This window comes from Hylobates moloch, unplaced genomic scaffold, assembly GCF_009828535.3.
Source record: "Hylobates moloch isolate HMO894 unplaced genomic scaffold, HMol_V3 SCAFFOLD_13, whole genome shotgun sequence".
Classification (NCBI taxonomy): domain Eukaryota; kingdom Metazoa; phylum Chordata; class Mammalia; order Primates; family Hylobatidae; genus Hylobates; species Hylobates moloch.
The window spans coordinates 54,044,546-54,066,094 of record NW_026652288.1 but is presented as its reverse complement, the minus strand read 5'-3'; the positions used below and the strand labels follow the sequence as shown (position 1 = coordinate 54,066,094).

The following is a 21,549-nucleotide window of genomic DNA, read 5'->3' as shown; positions in this document are numbered from 1 at the left end:
GGAGGGACAGCATTAGGAGATATACCCAATGCTAAATGACGAGTTAATGGGTGCAGCAAAACAACATGGCACATGGATACATATGTAACAAACCTGCACATTGTACACATATACCCTAAAACCTAAAGTACAATAAAAAATAAAAATAAAAAAATAAAAAAAAGAAAAACATCTTTAAAAATATAGTGTAGCCTAAGTATATAGTGTTTATAAAGTCTACAGTAGTATACAGTAATGTCCTAACGCTTCACGTTCACTCACCATTCACCCACTGACTCACCCAGGTCAACTTCAGTACTGCAGGCTCCATTCACAGTAAGTACCCTATATAGACGTACCACTTTTTATTTTTTATATGGTCTTTTTACTGCATCTTTTCTATATTAAGATATGTTTAGATACATAAATACTTACTATTGTGTTATAATTACCTACAGTATTCAGTACAGTAACATGCTGTATAGGTTTGTAGCTTAGAAGCAAAAGACTATACCATATAGCATAGGTGTGTAGTAGACTAGACCCCCTAGGTTTCTGTAAGCACAGTCTATGATGTTTACACAACAACAAAATTGTCTAATGATATATTTCTCAGAATGTAACCCTATCACTAAGCAACATGTGACTGTATATGTATGTACAAATGTGAATGTATATATACATGCATGTATACATATGTGTATATATACATACATATATACATATGTGTATATAACTATATGCACATTTAAAATGTTATTTGTGGACAAAAATATTGGTTTTATTATGTTGTCAATCTCTAAAATATTTTATACAAAAACTATTTTCAAAAATAAACTTATTTCTGGCTGGGTGCAGTGGCTCATACCTATAATCCCAGCACTTTGGGAGGCTGAGGTGGGAGGATCGCCTGAGGTCAGGAGTTAAGGACCAGCCTGGCCAATATGGTGAAACCCTGTCTCTACTAAAAATACAAAAATTAGCCAGGCATGGTGGTCAGGTGCCTGTAATCCCAGCTACTCAGAAGGCTGAGGCAGGAGAATCACTTGAACCTGGAAGTTGGAGGTTGCAGTGAGCCGAGATGGCACCAGTGCACTCCAGCCTGGGCAACAGAGAGAGATTCCATCTCAAAAAATAAAAGATAAAAATAAATAAACTTATTTCTCAAGTTAAAATTATATATATATATATATATTTACACATATATATGTAAATATGGGAACATTAAAGCAAAAACAGTTCTTTATATCAGTTATCAGAAGGTTAAACAAAAAGTATAAGCAGTATAGTATACATGTGCTATCATCAATTACTTAAACTGCATATGTCTCTAACAATGTGTTACTCATAGTTTTCAGAAGAAAGCAGTTTTTCAGTATTGATTCCTTATATTTAAATTCTCTTCATAAAATTGCCTGCAATGTTTAAAATTGCATTTTGTTAACAAATTTAAAACCGTTGAACTTTCAATCAACACTCTGCATAATTCACATTAACTGAGAAAATACTTTCTCTACAGATAATGAAGTACCTGGTAAGCTCAGAACAAATTTTGCCAAATGGAAGATACTATCCAATTTTTGTTTGTATATAAGCATTTAGCCCAAATATTTTCACAAGTACTCTTTGTCATTCCATTTATACCTTATTTTTTACAAGAAAAAACTTGACAAATAAGCAGCAATATTTGATTCTTTTAAACATTTATCTAAATTTAAATGCTACAAAACTGTAGGCTCCTTCAATTGCATTCTGTTCTTCTACAAAAAAAAAAAAAACTAACCAATTAAAAGTAGGCACTCTATCAAAACCTTTGTACCAGTCACAATATTCCAATATATCTGAATACCAAAAATATATTTTCAAAATTAAATCTTCTGCAGAATTAAATTTTAAAAGCCTTATATTCAATAATTATAATTTACTAAGAGCTTCAAAAGTTGAATTTTTGATCAGGTCATTCATGGAATGTTTTAAATAAAAATTTCCAACTGTTTTTGAACAAAATGCCATCAAAGTGTAGAGTACCTGCTTATAAAAATGTTCAATAGGCCGGGCACAGTGGCTCACGCCTGTAATCCCAGCACTTTGGGAGGCCGAGGTGGGTGGATCACCTGAGGTCAGGAGTTTGAGACCAGCCTGGCCAATATGGCAAAACCCCATCTCTACTAAAAATACAAAAAATTAGCTGGGCATGGTGGCAGGTGCCTGTAATCGCAGCTACTCAGGAGGCTGAGGCAGGATAATCACTTGAACCTGGGAGGTGGAGGTTGTAGTGAGGTGAGATCGCACCATTGCACTCCAGCCTGGGCAACAAGAGCGAAACTCCACCTCAAAAAAGAAATGTTCATTAACATTGTAAGACCCATAGGTTAATTTATAACGTAATTATTCAAAGACTCAAATGTTCATGAAATTCAATTAATGAAAAGAAGCAAAGAGAAGAAGCTCATAACAACATACTAAAGCATTCCTTTATATACATCAATTTTACTCAAACTACTATAGTTCAGTTACATTACTGAATATATATAGAATAATTCATAAGTTTTGACAACTGTAGTTTCTATATGGTAAAATATCAAGCTTCTTTTGGTGCAACTATATAATATATGTAAACCATAACCAGTTCCAAGTATATCTCAGCTTCACAGTTTACTTAATTTAGTAAGCACTCCATTTTAACCATTATACTATGGTCCACAAAATTTGTATTCATACAGTTGCAGAAATAGTTTTATCTTCAATGTTGAACTTAACTAAATTCACAATTGCATTAATGATAATATTGGATGTTTCACCTTTGACAGAAAGAACTTTTAAGAAATTTTTTTGATTCCATGAATTAGATGGAAAACTTATTGGAATTAGCTTATTTTCTGTTTGCGGCATTGATGAAACTGATATAAAATTGGCATCACTCAACTCTTTATGAATTTCTCCTAATAAAAGACACATTTACAGCTATCACTTTTATTTTTGAATATACACAAGAAAAAATTAAATCAAAATTAGTGGAATTAATTTAGAAGTCATTTGATGTAAATGAAAACTCGTACTTCACAGATTAACTGGGCCTTCCACAGTTATATATGTTAAATTGTTATCTGCAGGTATAATCTCCTCAAAATAACTACTGAATTTGAGAGTAAATTCTGATGCTTTTTCAGTAGATTTGTGTCTTCAGAGTTTCACGTGGTCAGTAATATAACCATGGGAATGCTAAATATTGGCAAACATGCACGATTTACAGTTTCATCACCAACATCCTTGAAAAACAAAACATCAGTAGTCAAATTTTCATTATACATTAACTTTTCCTTTATTTGAGCTCTCTGCTCCCAAAAAGATTTATTGCAAAAGCATTACCAAACAATGAGAAAAACAGCTGTTGACAAACCCACTATAGCAACAGCCTTCACACTATTCTTTGTATCCTCTCTGACAGGACTGATACGCCTCTATTCTCTGCAAACATTTCATTTACTCCTAATCTAAAATTCCCCACATCTCCTATTGACCCCAACCCAAGCATAGGAGCTACACAAATCTCAGACTTCAGCATGCATTCGTATAACTAGCTGGTACACTAAGTACCACTTAGTACTTCTCCCACCCTACCTAGCAAGTTAGTTGTCTCTAGCTTCTCATGTTCCAGCACACTTCCATTTTATGAGCAAGGGCCCGTCATATTGTCTTTAAAAGGAGTTGTTTGTTAATTTCCATCTGGAAAGTATCAGAAAAATAAGAGCTGGATTATCACTGGATGTCTTTCAGATTTAACCTCATGTTAAAGTGAGAACTCTCTTCATTGCACATATGGCTCACACACTAATAGAACCAGGCAGAGGGTTAAAAAAAAAAAAAAAAAAAAGAACGTTCATTGAATCTATCTGGGCTCATTTTAACAGAACTATTAATGGTAGTTTATATTTAGTTAAAAAACAAACACTCTGAGACAAATGCTAAACTGGGCATGCTACTAGGACCACAGGCATAAACCTTGACCGTTTCAGGCAAACTAGGATGATGTTCGCTGTACGTTTAAGTATTACCCACATTTAACAGACGAAGAAAGAAACATAGAGAAGCATAGAGACAGAGGCTACTTTACTGTAACGCTAATTAAGCTTAAGCTTCATGGTCCTTCACCTGAATATGCCTCTTCCAAGGCCCTGTATCTAATCTTGCAGTCAAAATTTTGTATTCTTTTTCCACAAACAGGGCTCTGCACAACCTGGATCTGCTCCTGTATGGAAAAATTTAGTAATTAACCCAAATTTACATAGCCTGTGATCCATCCAAAACGAATTAGGACTTGCGTGGATTGAGTTTAAAGAATAAAGTTATATCTGAAAATGGAAAAATGGAAAAATAGTATTATATTTGTTTTCTACCAGAATCCTAACTGGTATCACTATCTTGGAGTCTCTCCCCACTATATTCCAATCTAAATACCACTAACACCACAAACTAATAGTCATAAGATACTATTTTCACTATGTGACTTCTGAATTTGAATGACTCCTCAATAACATAAATTTTCAACTTCTTTGTCTAGCTTACAAACTCACCATCAAGCAGACATATGCAGACATTATCTCCAACTATTTAGGTAATGCTTTTCTGTTTTGTTTTTCTCCATCGAACCTTCTTTTGTCGTTGCCTCTGAGTAGCCAAACTCTCAGCTAAACCTATCCTATGTTCTACTATGGTTCACATTATCTATTTTTTATATCCTATTTTGGCCTCTGACATTAAATATTTTCTAACTTAATGGCAAGTCATACTTTTCTTCCCCAATACACTACAACCTTATAGAAAAAGACTAAATTTCAGTTACTTTGTACTTACACCTGGCACAGTGCTTGGTACATAGCACTCAATAATATCTTGCTTAGATGAACTAGGTCTAGGCCTACATTTACAAATGGTAACCTCTCCCTCACCTAAATTCCAACAGAACTTTGCCTAGGCCTTTCTTATGACATTGATTGATTCTCCAATCTGAATTATAAAAATAAACCTCCCTAATTTAAAAAAATCTTATACTGCATGTATAGTGGTATATTTATAGATCTATAGCCGATCTGATCCTGAATAGTATTTTGCAGACCAAAGTCTGGTTATATGTTCCTTCTTTCCTACTACCACTTTCATATCTGAAGTAAGTATGAATTTGGTGGAACTAGTCATTAATAAACAAGAAAATAAAAGAATCTTTTCAAAATTAAAAACAAATCAATGCTTACATATGTTGTCTCTCAAATCTGCACTTCAACCTGATTAGAAAAATACAGGGTCTCAGTGGTGCCTTCCAGCAAATATGAAACAAATGTGAGAGGTGTAGGTCACTAATTCCCAGATAAGTCAAAAAAAAATTTTAACTGGTGGGACTGATAATAGATTGAAATTTTAACTTTGTCAAAAAAGGATTAAAAATAGAAGGGGGTATTTTAGTATCAAAAAATTTAACAAGGATATAACTTCAGAAAAAAAGAAAAAAGAGTTCATTAAATTGAAAAACCTGCTATTATCACTGATTAGCAAGTCTCAAAGAGACAGTAGCTTGGGAACTACTATCATATACATGTAAATTAATTTCTTAGATCAATCTCTTTGCCCTCAGTGAGACCTTGGTTTGAAATGCACTGTTATGAGATCTTGCAAAGATGGCCAAAACCAAAACAGTAAAGCCAAACTAAGTAAGCAACTAAAAAAGGAAAATAACGGAAGCTTATTTCTCATCACTGGCTCTTTCCTTTACAAAAAGACATTTTATGTATGACTGGTAAAGTCCCTAAATTGAAGAGCAGCAAAGGGTCAAATGCCCAGTTTGGTTTATATAAGAAAAGCTGTAAAGATCTTTGCAACTATAAAACTGTAAAGATATTGCTATCAAATGATTCTGCAACTAAACTCAATATATCAGGTTTCTATAACATACAAGAACAATCTACTTCAAATTAGTGTATGCAACCTGGTTGCTATTACTAAAACATAAATTTGCTTCATTCATTCACTTGAGAAAAAGTATATAGAGAGCCCTTTATTAACTGTTTAAGTGTCTTAATGCAGACCCACCTAGTATCGCAAACTAACATTTTTCAAGTTCTTTAATACCTTCCCTTCCAACTTATCTTTCCCTTTCCTAAGAAGCCTTGCTGAAACCTAGATCCCCAATTTGATCAATTATTTATTTCACCTCCATTTTAACTTTTAAGAACCAGTGTTCGGCCGGGCGCAGTGGCTCACGCTTGTAATCCCAGCACTTTGGGAGGCCGAGGCGGGCGGATCACGAGGTCAGGAGATCGAGACCACGGTGAAACCCCGTCTCTACTAAAAATACAAAAAAATTAGCTGGGCGTGGTGGCGGGCGCCTGTAGTCCCAGCTACTCAGAGAGGCTGAGGCAGGAGAATGGCGTGAACCCGGGAGGCGGAGCTTGCAGTGAGCCGAGATTGCGCCACTGCACTCCAGCTTGGGCGAGGGTGAGACTCCGTCTCAAAAAAAAAAAAAAAAAAAAAAGAACCAGTGTTCGATTGTTTCCCTTTGGTGCTTGCTCTGTTCACTATTTCTGTCCTTCAAGGCTTAGTGTAACTTCCTGTTTCTCATTTCTCTGAATTTCCACAGCCCTTTTTTGTGGTACTTTTATTTACTTTATTTGTGGCACTCATCTTTCTATATAGCATAGGATGGAGGGTAAGCACACTCGACTCAAATCCTAACTCTGCCATATACTAGCTGGGTGACTCTAGTCAAGTCACTTAACATTAATTAACTATGCTTCAGTTTCTCCATCAGTAAAATGGGAATAATATTTGTATATAAATCATAGCATTTTTAAGAGCAAATGAATAAGAAGCACTTAGAACAGTGCTTGTGACAATATTAAGTCCTATTTAAATATCTATTATTATAGTGATTTACCTAATTTTAATCTCTACTTTCTCTCATAGGTGCCTTTTGTGGACTAGATATATTTTTCTTTTCTGAATCCCCCCCTGTACAGCTTACCAATTCCCTAAACGGGTAGTCAGGTAAAAAATATATTTGCTGAATTACTTTCTGTTGAAGGCTCTGGAATTGTTCTGAAGGAACTTTAGAATTGTTCTCCAATCACTTCACTTGTCTATATTTTAAGTTCCTAACAGTTCTTCTTAAAATGTTTAGCCAAAAACATCCCTAACAATGGAGCGGGGTAAAAAGAACTCCAGGATGGTTTGGGATAAAGATTAAAATTTCTATTCTATTAGCTCCAATCAGCTGCCACTAGTTACTAAAAGCACTAGTTCAGATTGAGGCCCTTTAGGATCTTGGCACTATGAGTGCCAAGATCAACTAATCTTGTGTACCCTTGCCTGTTCTGAAAGTAGAAAATGGAGATACCCATTTTTTTTTTATTACCAATCGGGGGCTTTACCCTAAGAAGCCTATCCCTCCACATAAAATTTATTTAAAATTGCAGTTTATCTGAACATTTCACAAGAGTTTTTCATTTCACTCTACAATGCAGCCATGTTTGTGTGAAAGGTGATCACACAAATTGAGTCATTCTTGTGATGTCCAACCACATCAGAGTTGAGATGCCAGGAGGCAAAAGCACTCAGGGCACATAGCATTGCTCCAAAAACGTGATTCTCTGCAAGCCAAGCTGCTGAAACTGACTAGGACCAGTTATACCAAATAACTACTAAAATGACCTCCCAGGAGGTCATTTTAACTACCACCATCACCCACCAATCAAAGCTTGCCAGCTTCTCACAACTTTACTACTGTCAATGAACTTTCTCTCAAAACCATATGTAACATTTCTCTTTTTTTGTAAAATCCCCACCCTTTTCTTTGTTCTTCAGACATACCAAAGACATACTTTGTGTATGCCCTGAATTGCAATTCTGCCATTTCCAAATAAAACGTTAAATTTAGAGATGTGTCTCTATATTTTATTTTGACTTTGACGTTTGTATAAATTTAAACACATATTTTCTCCTAATCTCTGATTAAAACTGATGCTTCGGGGGGATGTAACCATGTTTCTTAAACCCCCTGGTACCTAATATCTCCAGATGGTGCACCTCCAGGTGCTGCAGTACACCTCATTTTCAGAAACACAATCCTACATTACACGTTTCCTGCAGTATATTGTTTTGCATCCTCCCAATAGCAACTAAAATATTACTCCCAAAATAGCCATAAAAGTTTGTGATATATGACAGAATAATAGCAACATCTACATTTTAATAGTGCTAAGCATTTGTAAAATTATTTCATAGAATCCTATTTAACATTTTAAAGAATACTAAATTCAAAAACATCACATTATAAGCATGTATCAACTAAATCCCGTCAAAGCCTGTAAGTAAATTTTCACTTTTCTCCAAAGTACAAGTCTGCTGCCAGAACACTAGCCAGAAGTAATTCAGGTAAATTTCTAAAATACAATGCTAGCATATTCAACAGGATAAAAGTGCATGCTAAAATTATCAGGCATAGTTACGATATTTAGTGAATACAAAAGCTGTCTTTCCTCCTATAAATTCTTTAGAATTTAAACACATTATAATCTAACCATATAATTACTGTCCTGGGTCTACTTGTGACAAAAAATTTACATATAATGGCTTGTTTCAATCAAAGCAATTCTTCTCATCAAGAACTTTGATCAAATGAAATTACAGGCCCACATGATTTTCCACCCAGCTGGACTTTAAGGTCAATAACAATGAATAGGTTATATAAAACTAAATTTTCAATCTATCACGCTTTATGTGATCAATCCTAAATACAAAATAAATGGCAAATTCGCTCAAGTTATTCAAGTAAAAACGGTTCACTTTACTTCCCTTTAAAATACAAACTATAATTTGGATTTATGGTGATACTGCTGCCCTGCCATTGATTTAAGTGCAGCTGGGACTGGGCTGTTTCACAACAATTTCCAAATTCATGCAAAGACTATATATCAACTCAGAAGAACCTAAAAGAGGTGAAGACATGGAAAGAAGGCAGTAGGGGAGGGCTCAGGTGCTAAAAGGCCTCATTAGCGTAACCGGGCATAGGACATGGAGAAGGGGAGGAGGGGCAGCACGGAAGGTTACGCACAGTTGCCCCCAGAGGTGAAGTCTTTGTAAAGGCAGTGAGTGGGGAGAAGCTGAGTTACTTTTGTTTTAGGAGTAGAGACATGGTTCTAGAGTCTCCAACCCGATTTGGATAACAATAAAAAGACCCTTTCCTTCCAAATTCTTTCCAGCTAAGGCTGTGACCTCTCCGCCAGGAACTGGAAAGAGGCGTCCTAGGAATGAATGTCCTAGTCTCAAACTCCAGCTGCACAACTTACCGGGACCCCCCGACCCAATTCATCTTCCCAAATCTTTTGACACTGAGGGGCTTGTGTCTAGAGCTCAGATATCTAAGCTCTTCGGCAAATCGCAGCTTCAGTGGGATCCCGCAGGGCCTCCTGACAGCGTCAGGGCCCGAGGAAGCTCCATCTGGTCCACCGCCTGAGGCCCAACCTCCCAACAGCCTCTGCGGCTTCTGCGGGTTCCTTCCGGTCCTGATAGGGCCGCAAGGGGACGCTGTGGCAAAGCAGCCGGCCTGGCTGACAACGTTTTAATCGCTGAGGCAAGGCAGGCCTAAATAAATGGAAGCCTAAATATCTGACAGGGGCCACGGGATTAGTGTTTCAAAACATCTCCATCATAATTTTATCTACTTCTGACAGGTCTTTGACGTCTTTTTCGAGTCAGAGACCAGACTTCAGAAAGAAAAAGAAGGCAAGGACACAGTTAAGGATCGCTAACCTTAAAAATGTTTCCCTTCCCATTTGTTACCCCATACCCAAGTTCCTTAAATATCCTTCAGGTGCAGTTTTACTACTCCGTAAACAGGTGTTTATAAGAAACATAGCCCTGTAGTTAGTTACCATTCTGTGCATTGAGTTGCTAAGAGAGCTTAATCGGGCACGGTGGCTCACGCCTGTAATCCCAGCACTTTGGGAGGCCAAGGTGGGCAGATCACGAGGTCAGCAGATCAAGACCATCCTGGCTAACACGGTGAAACCCCGTTTCTACTAAAAACACAAAAAATTAGTCGGACGTGGTGGGACGCGCCTGTAGTCCCAGCTACTCAGGAGGCTGAGGCAGGAGAATTGCTTCAACCCAGGAGGGCAGAGGTTGCAGTGAGTCGAGAAACTCCAGCCTGGGCGACAGAGCAGACTCTGTCTCATTAAAAAAAAAAAAAAAAAAAGATAAAAAAAGAGCTTGAGGAAGAAGTGAGGAGCGTCTCTGCCCGGCCACCCCGTCTGGGAAGAAGTGAGGAGCGTCTCTGCCCGGCCGTCCCGTCTGGGAAGTGAGGCGCACCTCTGCCCAGCCGTCCTGTCTGGGAGGTCTACCACGGAGGCCAGACGCAATGTGGGGGCTGGACGTGGTGGCTCACGCCTGTAGTCCCAGCACTCTAGGAGGCCGAGGAGGGTTGATCACTTGAGGCTATGAGTTCGAGACCAGCCTGGCCGACATGGCAAAACATATGAAAAATATAACAGACAAACCAACCAACCAACCCAGCAACAACAAAACAGGTCTACCCTGGAGTCATACTCTAATTTTTTCTATTCTCCTCCCTTTCTGATCCTTTATCCCACTTTCTTTTTCTTCCTCTTCCTTCTTCTTCTTTGTCAAATAGAGGATTGAGTTATTATCATTGATCCAAACAAAGTCCCTCTCTCATTTATTTTCTTTAATTCCTACCCCTCATTTCTATTCCCCGTCTTCCCATGTGCAACCTTCCTAATATGTTTGATATGCATCTTTTTGTTTGTATGTATTTTTAGAAAATGTTTATTGTTTAGTGTGCAAAAAAATTAATAAATAAAAAATTTTAAAAAAGAGCTTGATCAAAACTTAATTAGATGTAAAGGTCCAAAGATGTTAAAATCCTTACTGAAAAAAAAATCTCAAAACAAAAATTGAATTATGCTATTTGTTTCTGTATTGTTTGTATATCCTTACAAAACAATTATCTTACAAACTGTCCTATATTATTTTGGTTAGAAACTAGGCATCTCTTCTTCCAAATAAATGCACAAATTACATTTTTTTAAATTGCCATGTTTTTTTCCAGAACATAACCTGGGGAAGATTTCACAATTTGATATATAATAATCGATTTTTTGTTAAATCATTGGAAAATAGTACTTAGAATAGGATTATGTCCCAGGGTAGATATCTTGTTTAATCACAAAAATCCTGTTTTTTATTACACAATTCACCAAGGTGTATCTAAAATTGAATTAGACCAAGTGAGTTCAGCATTTCCGAGAATATTAGACTTTGACATGGAGTTGTTTTTTCAGCAACAAAACCATACAGGCAAGGAAGAAGCGATGGCCCTGTGTATTAGCCTTTCCTACTTTCAACATTTTAAAACATATTGACTAAATTAACTGAAACGGGAAATAATTTGCTAAGGGATTAACTAACTTTTTTTCTTTATCGTGAGTAAAGGGACATAAGGAGAGGTTGACCAAGTTGTTAGGTAAAGAACTAAGAGCTAGCACTGCATTTGTGGGAGCCAAAAATTAAAACAATTGAACTAATGGAGATAGAGACTAGAGTGATGGTTACCAGAGGCTGGGAAGGCTAGTGGGGGATAAGGAAGTGGGAATGGCTAATGGGTAGAAAAATATATTTAGATAGAATGAATAACATCTAGTTTTGATAGCACAACAGGATGATTACAGTTAACATTTATTATACATTTTAAACTAACTAAAAGAGAATAATTGGAATGTTTATAACACAAAGAAATAATAAATGCCTGAAGTGATGGACACTTCATTTACCCTGAAAGATTATTATGCATTATATGCCTGTATCAAAATATTTCATGTACCCCATAAACATATACACCTATTATATAACCACTAAAATTAAAAGGAAAAATACATAAAAATGTTAATAAGAACTGAGAGCTGGATGGGCCATCTCTTCTCCCTTACTAGAGTCATTTCTTTCCTTCCAGTCACAGGGAGGCAGTGAATAAGGCTAAGGAAAGATTAACCTATGAGATACATGTTCAGACAAGATATTTACTGGGTTTTCCTTCACAGAAAAAGACATTTCCTTATGAACTTGGTATTAGGTAGTTATGTGTAATAGCTGAAATGTTGACCTAAAATCTCATTTTCAGTGCTGTTTATGCCTCCATGAGTAAGACTAGCATGACTGATAGATAATAAGAGAGTCCAACGCTGTGCTATTTTAGGGCCAGTAGAGCAATTAGGTAATCTCTTGGGTCAGGAAACAGTTCAAGAAAGCAATATGGCACAGATGAAATACTGTTAAGCATTTGTTGAAAAGGAAATCCATTCGAAATTCTCAAACCTTAAACAACTTATCTTTACCTATTTCTAAAATTATTTACTTTCTGGATATTTATAATCTGAACATGCAATACATACATAATATATATTATATATACATTTATGTAGCTACATATATATAATTCTCTTTATTACAAAAATAATTTCTGATGTTTTACCGTTCATAAAACATATATAGTCTCTCATTTGTATTCTATATATATAAACTCCATTGAATCCATCTCTTTCATGGATATTGGTAGTGTACATGAGAATATCACACTTGAGAGCACAGTGATTGGAGAATTATTGATTTTAAAAATTATTCTCATTGTTTCTTAAGATCTTTTCTAAGACGATTTCTCCTCTCTTAAGAAAATTTTAATATTCTCCCATATAAACACACACGAAGTTGAGACATTTGTGTGGAAATTAGGCCTAAGTATGTTTTTTACTACAGTAACAAAGATTTTTTTCTCCTCTTTCCTAGTTTGGAATTCAAACTAAATTAACATTCTCTTAGCTTTAATTTCATACTGCCAATAGAATAAAAACTGAAAGAAGGCCGGGCACGGTGGCTCACGCCTGTGATCCCAGCACTTTGGGAGGCCGACGGGGGTGGATCACCTGAGGTCAGCAGTTCGAGACCAGCCTGACCAACATGGCAAAACCTCATCTCTACTAAAAATACAAGAATTAGCTGGGCGTGGTGGTGGGCACCTGCAGTCCCAGCTACTTGAGAGACTGAGGCAGGAGAATCGCTTGAACCTGGGAGGCAGAGGTGGCAGCGAGCCTAGATTGTGCCATTGCGCTCCAGCCTGGGCAACAGAGTGAGGCTCCATCCCCCCCAAAAAAAGAAAGAAAGAAAGAAAGAAAAGAAAAAGAAAAAACTGAAAGAAGTACCTTGACATTCTTAGTTTTTTACTTAAATGCCATATATTATTGACTCAATTGTCCATATGGCTTCCTGTCTTCTTGAATCCTTCCTCTGCCTTATCTGAAGGCTTGTGCCTAGTCTCAGATACTAGGACCAACTCTTACCCTTGAGAGCAGGGAGAGGTGAATGGTGAGAGTGAAATTTAAGTGGTTAGAGTTAGGTCTTCACCTAAGTGGCTCAATATCAAATCAAATTTCACGTTGACATTTTCCACACTTCAGGTAACTCACTTTCAACCTTCCTTGTATCACGATTCAGGTAACAAAATTTCTGTCTTGATCATTTCCCTCATAAACAATTCTTCATTCTCACAAGTCTCTCACTCCAGATGCTGAAAGCTTCTTCCTGCACTACAACCTCATTATCAGTTGGTAAACTGATCTACCTCCAGCTAAGTCCTGTTTGAATCTCTAGTGTCCTTTGCTTCTAGAGTTCTCGCTGCCATGCTCCTCCCCTAATATGGCTGTCTCTGGTTGTATGTATTGCAAACCACTTGCCTCGACTGCCAGCTGCTGTCTGCATCCTTCTGTGTACCATGTTCTGCCTAACAACATCCTGTCATCGCCCCCAGTTAGGTTTACCCTGGCCTTTAACCTGTCCTGTCGCTGCTAACCCTTTTATGTGTAGCTGTTAGGAGATGTGACATAAATGAAAGGCAACATTATCTTGCATACAACAAAAGCAAGAGCTTAGGTATAAAAGATTTTGGGAATAACTTCCATGACCACTATTATCTGTACATACAGGCTTAAAAAGTCTTAATGGGATGATGGAGTATGCTACTAATATGGCCAGCTATCAAAAAAACTTGCATGACTTTGACACTCATGTGTCAGTCAATCTGCTGAATTGAACGCAAATGAAGAGATATGTGATGATTGTCAGAATTAATATGAGTACATAAGAAAGAAGTTTTAAAATTTTAAGAATATGGTTACTTACGAAAGTGAGGATAGTTCTTTGTGATAAACTCAGTAATGAAGATCATTTAATGCTGAGATGGGTTTTATATTCTAGCACAGAGATTTGCAAACTTCTATAAAGGGCCTAATAGTACATATTTTAGTCTTTGTTGCATCCACCACTGTGGCTTGAAAGAAGCCATAGACAGAGAGTAAATGAATGGGTGTGACTGTTTTCCAATAAAATTTTATTTATAAACACAAAAATGAGAATTTTATATAATTTTCACAGGACAAAATATTCTTTTGAAGTATTTTCAACCACTTTAAAAATGTAAAAATCACTCCTAGCTTAAAGGTCATATAAAATTAAGTGGCAGGCTAGATTTGCCCCACCGGTTGTAATTTGCCAACTTCTGTTCTAGCTTAATGCATATTTTCCTAAGCTTCTAATTGACTGGAAATATGTATGTATGTTGGGGCCCAGCTGCTGGTGAACAAGACCGGCTGTAGCTACTGAGCATACTCAGTGTCACTTAGAAATCCCCAGAAGTTTCAGAATATATATCACTTCTGTAAGATTTCAGTAGATACCACAAGAGGAAGAGCAAGCAGAAAGGGAGATTTCCAAGAGTTTTAATGAGATGGGGGGCGGGGAGAGTGAAGAGCAAACAAATGGTTTTTCCATATCCAAAAATATACTCAGCCCTGACTACAAAAAAATGCTCTTGGCTGGGCATGGTGGCCCACGTCTATATTCTGAGCACTTTGGGAGGCTAAGGCAGGTGGATCACTTGAGGCCAGGAGGTTGAGACCAGCCTGGCAAACATGGCAAAACCCATCTCTACTAAAGCTACAGAAATTAGCCAGGTATAGTGGTGCACCCTTGTAATCCCAGCTACTCGGGCTGCTGAGGCACCAACCTGGGAGGCGGAGGCTGCAGTGAGCCGAGATCGTGCCACTGCACTCCAGCCCGGGTAACAGAGAGAGACTCTGTCTCATAAAAAAAGCTTTTTACATTTTCAAAAATATGCAGAATTGTCCTTGACTGTTGAACAATTTAAATCCTCCATTATGGATGTGAAGAATTTTAAGACTCTTAGTTTTTATCAAATAACCAAATGGAAATAGGAAGTAGCCAGTAGATTATCTCTACAGCTAAACAAAACAAACAAAACAGAAACTTGCAAAAGACAAAGGATTCTTGAAAAATGAAGTAAGGTCCTAGAGAAGCTATTTCCACCATCTAACACCAGCTGAATTCCCAAATGGTTAAACTTTCATTATAAGTGCTACCCCACTCCAAGTAAAAACTACCTAACACATGGGAGTAGTAAACATGAAACATTGCTCTCATTTATTTAATAGTCGTCACCTTGTAAGTAAATATGAGTACATCAGATCTCCAGTTATGGGGCTGGAAGATTTTTAGCATAGGGACAAGTAGGATGGAGGGGAAAAAGGGAGAATGGCTAGAGGCATTGCAAATAATTATTTTCTGTAACACGGAAGACTTTTATCCTATTTATTTACAAGAGATACCCTCAATTACAACTTGTCTATTAGGTTCTGAGACCTTATGTGAAATCAGACCCCCAAAAAGCCGGGGGTTGCGGGACCGAAAAACAGATCCAAGTGTATTTGATATTTGGCATTCTCCAGTGCCCCTCACGCTTGTCACTTTTTTTCTGATCCGTTTCAGATTCATTCCATATCCTTTTCATATTCATTTTATGTTGATCCTCTTGTCCCTCCTCCCTCATTTCCGTGATTCCTTCTCCCTCCTCGTCTCATTAAAACTCTTGGAAATCTCCCTTTCTGCTTGCTCTTCTGTTTGCGGTAGCTACTGAAATCTTACCGAAGTGATATATATTCTGAAACTTCTGCGGGTTTCTAAGTGACATTGAGCATGCTCAGTAGCTACAGCCGGTTTTGTTCGCTTGGAAATCTCCCTTTCTGCTTGCTCTTCTGTTTGCGGTATCTACTGAAATCTTACCGAAGTGATGTATATTCTGAAACTTCTGTGGGTTTCTAAGTGACACTGAGCATGCTCAGTAGCTAGAGCCGGTTTTGTTCGCCAGCAGATGGCCTGATTCGACCTCTCCAAAAATAGACATTTTAACTCTCTGAACTCCTGTTTAAGGAAGGATGTAATTCGCTTTGCTCTCTCCTCATTTTCAAGGTTCAAAGGGAAGCTGCGAGGATTCCAAGGTCCCACCGCCCTCACAGCCAATGAGGGGCCTGGGAGGGAGGAGCTTGGTGCAGCTTGAGCTTCTGAGAGAATCATTCCCGGTAGATGCAGCGGAGTCTGAGCTCTGCTGCATCTGTCACAGCAGAACAAAATTAAATACACAACAGTGGAAGAGAAACGCTGCAGACTATGGGACGCTGTAGGACTTTCTGAAACATTTGCTGGGGATTTCTGTGAAGCATGATCTTTTAAAACGAATTCTTTTGGAAGCCGGTTTGGGTAACTGGGAAAATGACACATATGCTAAATGCAGCAGCTGATCGAGTGAAATGGACCAGATCGAGTGCTGTTAAGAGGGCTGCCTGCCTGGTGGCTGCGGCATATGCTCTGAAAACCCTCTATCCCATCATTGGCAAGCGTTTAAAGCAATCTGGCCACGGGAAGAAAAAAGAAGCAGCTTACCCTGCTGCAGAGAACACAGAAATACTGCATTGCACCGAGACCATTTGTGAAAAACCTTCGCCTGGAGTGAATGCAGATTTCTTCAAACAGCTACTAGAACTTCGGAAAATTTTGTTTCCAAAACTTGTGACCACTGAAACAGGGTGGCTCTGCCTGCACTCGGTGGCTCTAATCTCAAGAACCTTTCTTTCTATCTATGTGGCTGGTCTGGATGGAAAAATCGTGAAAAGCATAGTGGAAAAGAAGCCTCGGACTTTCATCATCAAATTAATCAAGTGGCTTATGATTGCCATCCCTGCTACCTTCGTCAACAGTGCAATAAGGTACCTGGAATGCAAATTGGCTTTGGCCTTCAGAACTCGCCTAGTAGACCACGCCTATGAAACCTATTTTACAAATCAGACTTATTATAAAGTGATCAATATGGATGGGAGGCTGGCAAACCCTGACCAATCTCTTACAGAGGATATTATGATGTTCTCCCAATCTGTGGCTCACTTGTATTCCAATCTGACCAAACCTATTTTAGATGTAATCCTGACCTCCTATACACTCATTCAAACTGCTACATCCAGAGGAGCAAGCCCAATCGGGCCCACCCTACTAGCAGGACTTGTGGTATATGCCACTGCTAAAGTGTTAAAAGCCTGTTCTCCCAAATTTGGCAAACTGGTGGCAGAGGAAGCTCATAGAAAAGGCTATTTGCGGTATGTGCACTCCAGAATTATAGCCAATGTAGAAGAAATTGCCTTTTACAGAGGACATAAGGTAAGACAGAAATTAAGGTGATGGGTGAAATGTAAGACTGTTCAAGCTGCCACTGCAGTGCCAGATACCATCTGTTGTCCTGTCAATGGACCCACTTCTTTATTGTGTTAGATTCCTCTGACATCTAAACCTGAATTAAAATATATGCTTCATTAGCCCTTTTAACTGTAACCAGTTAAAGAATTACAGGGTGCAAACTTTTCTGAAGTTTCAGGAGAATAAAATTTGCAACACTCTAAAAAAGTCTACTTAGCCTCATTTACTCAAATATGCTCAGAATTATTTCTAACGCATTTTCTTAAAACTTAAATCCCAACTTAGTAGGTCGTCCTAAAGCACCTACCAGAAGAAAATATATATTTGGAAACTAAGACCAAACATATTTCCATTGAAATGGAAAATTTAGAATGATATTCTTTGTTGTTCCTTTGTTGTCCAAGAGGGGGGAAAAGCCAGGGTTTCTTATAGAAGACATTTTTAACAATTTTGCATGTCTGATCAACATGGAGCATCCCCATTCCCAAGAAGCGTAGGAGAGTGTCTCACAAAATGGCATTTCTACTACTCTTAGTTCATGTTCAGCACTGTATTTTGACAAAATGAAAAGAGTAAGTGAAATGAAATTTTGTCTAGCTTTGGAAAAAAAAAAGCTGAGATTAGAGAAGAAATGAGGAGTACAAAAGGAGTTTCAGAATGTTTCTAATTATTAAAGATTTTCAACATTAAGCAGATCCCTAAAACAATTAGCCCAATTATACATACTCACAGTGCATGAAGGTAACTTCAGAATATGAAATGACAGAAATTTTGAAGGAAGTGCAATCTTAATTTAAATGATTTGGTGAATAAAATAAAGTATTCTACTGTTGAAGATGGCATGTCAATCACCAAGCATAATTATTTAATTTTTAAAGCATCTGTAATTATCAGTGTCTTTAATAGCAGTAGCAACCTGAAAAAGAATATTTAAAGTAAATTTAGGAATCCTACTCCCACTTGAAAATTGACCTCATATATTGTATTATATCATACTGATTTGTGATTCTTCTTGAACTATTGAATTCAATGATATAAATTATAGTGTGCTTAGACTTCTTGCATAAAAGACAAAATCCAACAAATTGAGCCAGTTCAAAAGTGGAGTCTATATATATATATATATGTCATGTGTCCATTTTCAGATATTTTTGGTGTAATCAACAAGGACAAAGCTCTAATACTTGTTTATTCATGTCTTATATAATATCATTTAATTTTAACATCTCATACATAAAATTTAAATATCATAACTATAAATTACTTATATGTATTTTATACCTAACATTATGTCCACTGAGTAGCATAAACTTTTTAAAATAATATGTATGTGACCAAAACTAAATAATAACTAATACTGGTATTAATCTGCATTTATTGGTTGTTAAGCTGCATAGATAATGCCATACTAAAAAAAAAAAAAAAAGAAGAATATGTATATATCTTTAAAGAAAGTTCTCAACTCTTTTTCCTCTCTGTAGGTAGAAATGAAACAACTTCAGAAAAGTTACAAAGCTTTAGCAGATCAGATGAACCTCATTTTATCCAAACGTTTGTGGTATATCATGATAGAACAGTTCCTGATGAAGTATGTTTGGAGCAGCAGTGGACTAATTATGGTGGCTATACCTATTATCACTGCAACTGGCTTTGCAGATGGTGGTAAGGACATTTATGCTTAATCTCAAATATATTTTTAACATTATTTCTTTTGAAGTTGTCATTGCTAGTTTTATGTGAGCTAAACTGTGTACATGGTCATATTCTAGTTAACAATGGTCCAAAACAATGGCAGAGTAATAAGACCAGCAGTATGAAATAAGGAGACAGTGGCTCAAAGACGTTCCCAGTTCTGAGCTATTTCAGAGATCTCTGATGCAATGTTTCTGGGAGTTGACCTTGAGCAATTTTAATTATATTGCCTAATATAGGAATTTTCTTTACTTTACACTTAACCTCAGAACAAGTTAGTACCCTCAGAAAGAGTATAACACAAGCTTTTCTCATGTGTTATAAACATTAGTTCTACACATCCCATACATTTAGTCTATAAATATTCTATAACTGAATTTGCCCTGCTTTGCGATTTGAAAAGTCAATTGACTACAATGGGCAAGCAGAAATATTGCTTCAGAGAATGCTTAAGTGCCATGGAATAAGGGCTCCTCTACTTGTGAATAATACAGATAACCTCTTATGCAGCACGATTTGGTGGTTTTGTAGGAATGGTGGTTGTCAAGCTGCAGCTGGCTAATTCTATCCTACCACTGTCTCAACAGTTTTTAATAACAGTTTTTATTCTTTGGAATAACAAAGAAAGATAAGGGCAAGGAAGAAAAGACAATGTTAAAATGTTGTATCATCCTTGGATGGGAGCTTGGATCTTAATTGGTTGGAACAGAGAAGAATTAACTGAAGAAGTATTTTCTACTCTTTTCCTAAAATAAGACATCCCTCCTTAAAAATCACTGGACTAAAATTGGCCATAAGCATAGGCTTTGTAGTGAAACAGAGTTTTGTTCAACTTTTGGTTCCCCCTCTTCCTACTTGTATCCTCTTAGTCTAATTAGAGTTGATTAAACTCTCTATACCTTAGTTTCTTCATTTGTAAAATGAGAACCAGAAAGGCTACTTCAGAGAATTGTTGTGAGGATTTAACTGAATAATGTTTATGAAGTACAGGGCATGTTATACTTGATATATGGTGACAATTATTACCTAGAAAATAAAAGGTGACAATTATTACCTAGAAAACTAAGAATATTGTTACAGAATCTACAGTTTTATAGTTATTTTGTATAGAATTAAGGATGAATAGTTATTTGTTTGAAGTGATCTAATAAAAACAATAATTACAATATGCCTTAATGTTTTGAAACTGTGCTTCAATGTTTTAACCAATCCTTACAAAAACACTTGTCAAAGTTGAGTTATTCTTAACATAAATATGTTCATTTCAGTAAGTTAGTATTTGCCAGTCTTTCTTTGTGGCAAGTACTATACATATATCAATTATACTTCACAACTGAACTGTGTAATAGAGAGTATTTGTAGACCACTAAGAAAATTGAATTTTATCTGGTTTTGTGTTTTAAAATTTACTGAAAAGAATTTAATTTTAAAAAGTTTATATTGAAAAAGGTATTGTTAGTAATAGTATTTTAGACATAATCCTTTCATAATGAAATAAAATTACTTTTTCAAAAGAGTATTAGAGAGAATGACACTTTAAAATCTATGGTTTTAGTATTAGTTTTACCAAAAAAAGTCAAAATTATCAGATATTCACTTAAAAAGTCATTTCTTAAAATAACAATACTCATTTAAAAAGTTTAATATATAATGTATATTAGAGACAACTCTATAGACAAGATTATGATGTAGTTTTGTTAGTCAGTGCTTGGACACACTGGTGTTATTAAAAAACCCTGGAGTATTCAGCATAGAACAGCAAAAATGCAGCTATTAAATGGTGACAAATTAACCCCACAGAGACCAGTAAGAAGTAAACAATGTATACAAAGAATCTAACAAGCTTATTTAACAAGATGTAATAATATATTTCAAAATAAATCCCACAAATCCTGAAAATTCCATATTAAATTAAAGAAACATTAAAATTTTAGATTGAAATATAATAACCACATTGAGGCAAGTGAAGCAAAGTATTTCTTAAAGCTTCTTTCAAGAGAAAATTTTTATATAGAGAAAAGTAATGTAAGAATTTCATAGACAGAAAAATGAATTCATATGACAGAATATTAATTGAGAATGTTCTTCAAAATCTGTAATATCAAGGGTTACTATCTGTGCTTGTAATGTTTGCAGGTATATGTATGTATTTACTAAATATATTTGTCATACAAAGATTTAACACATGAAAATACCGAGTGACTTTACTTAGCCAAAAGAATT

At 36.4% G+C, this 21,549-nt stretch overlaps 2 protein-coding genes across 10 annotated transcripts in view; one reads left to right on the top strand and one right to left on the bottom strand.

Moving 5' to 3' along the window:
* The window catches only part of CUNH12orf40 (chromosome unknown C12orf40 homolog), a 127,674-nt gene extending 118,180 nt beyond the window's left edge, over window positions 1–9,494 (bottom strand). For 2 of the 4 annotated variants that reach the window (XM_032173707.2, XM_058426426.1), the window contains exon 1: window positions 9,318–9,494. In XM_032173707.2, the coding sequence (XP_032029598.1) occupies window positions 9,318–9,340 (23 nt within the window). In that variant the 5' untranslated portion in view covers window positions 9,341–9,494. The remainder of the gene's footprint in view (window positions 1–9,317) is intronic. The other 2 variants (XM_058426430.1, XM_058426427.1) reach the window with 1 other exon arrangement.
* A 6,838-nt stretch (window positions 9,495–16,332) lies between these two features.
* The window catches only part of ABCD2 (ATP binding cassette subfamily D member 2), a 146,072-nt gene continuing 140,855 nt past the window's right edge, over window positions 16,333–21,549 (top strand). For all 6 annotated transcript variants that reach the window (XR_009209311.1, XM_058426374.1, XM_032173706.2 and 3 more), the window contains exons 1-2: window positions 16,333–17,598; window positions 19,116–19,296. Coding sequence is in view for 5 of the 6 variants with exons in the window: in XM_058426374.1 (XP_058282357.1) it covers window positions 16,660–17,598; window positions 19,116–19,296 (1,120 nt within the window). In the remaining variant the exon portion in view is untranslated. The remainder of the gene's footprint in view (window positions 17,599–19,115; window positions 19,297–21,549) is intronic.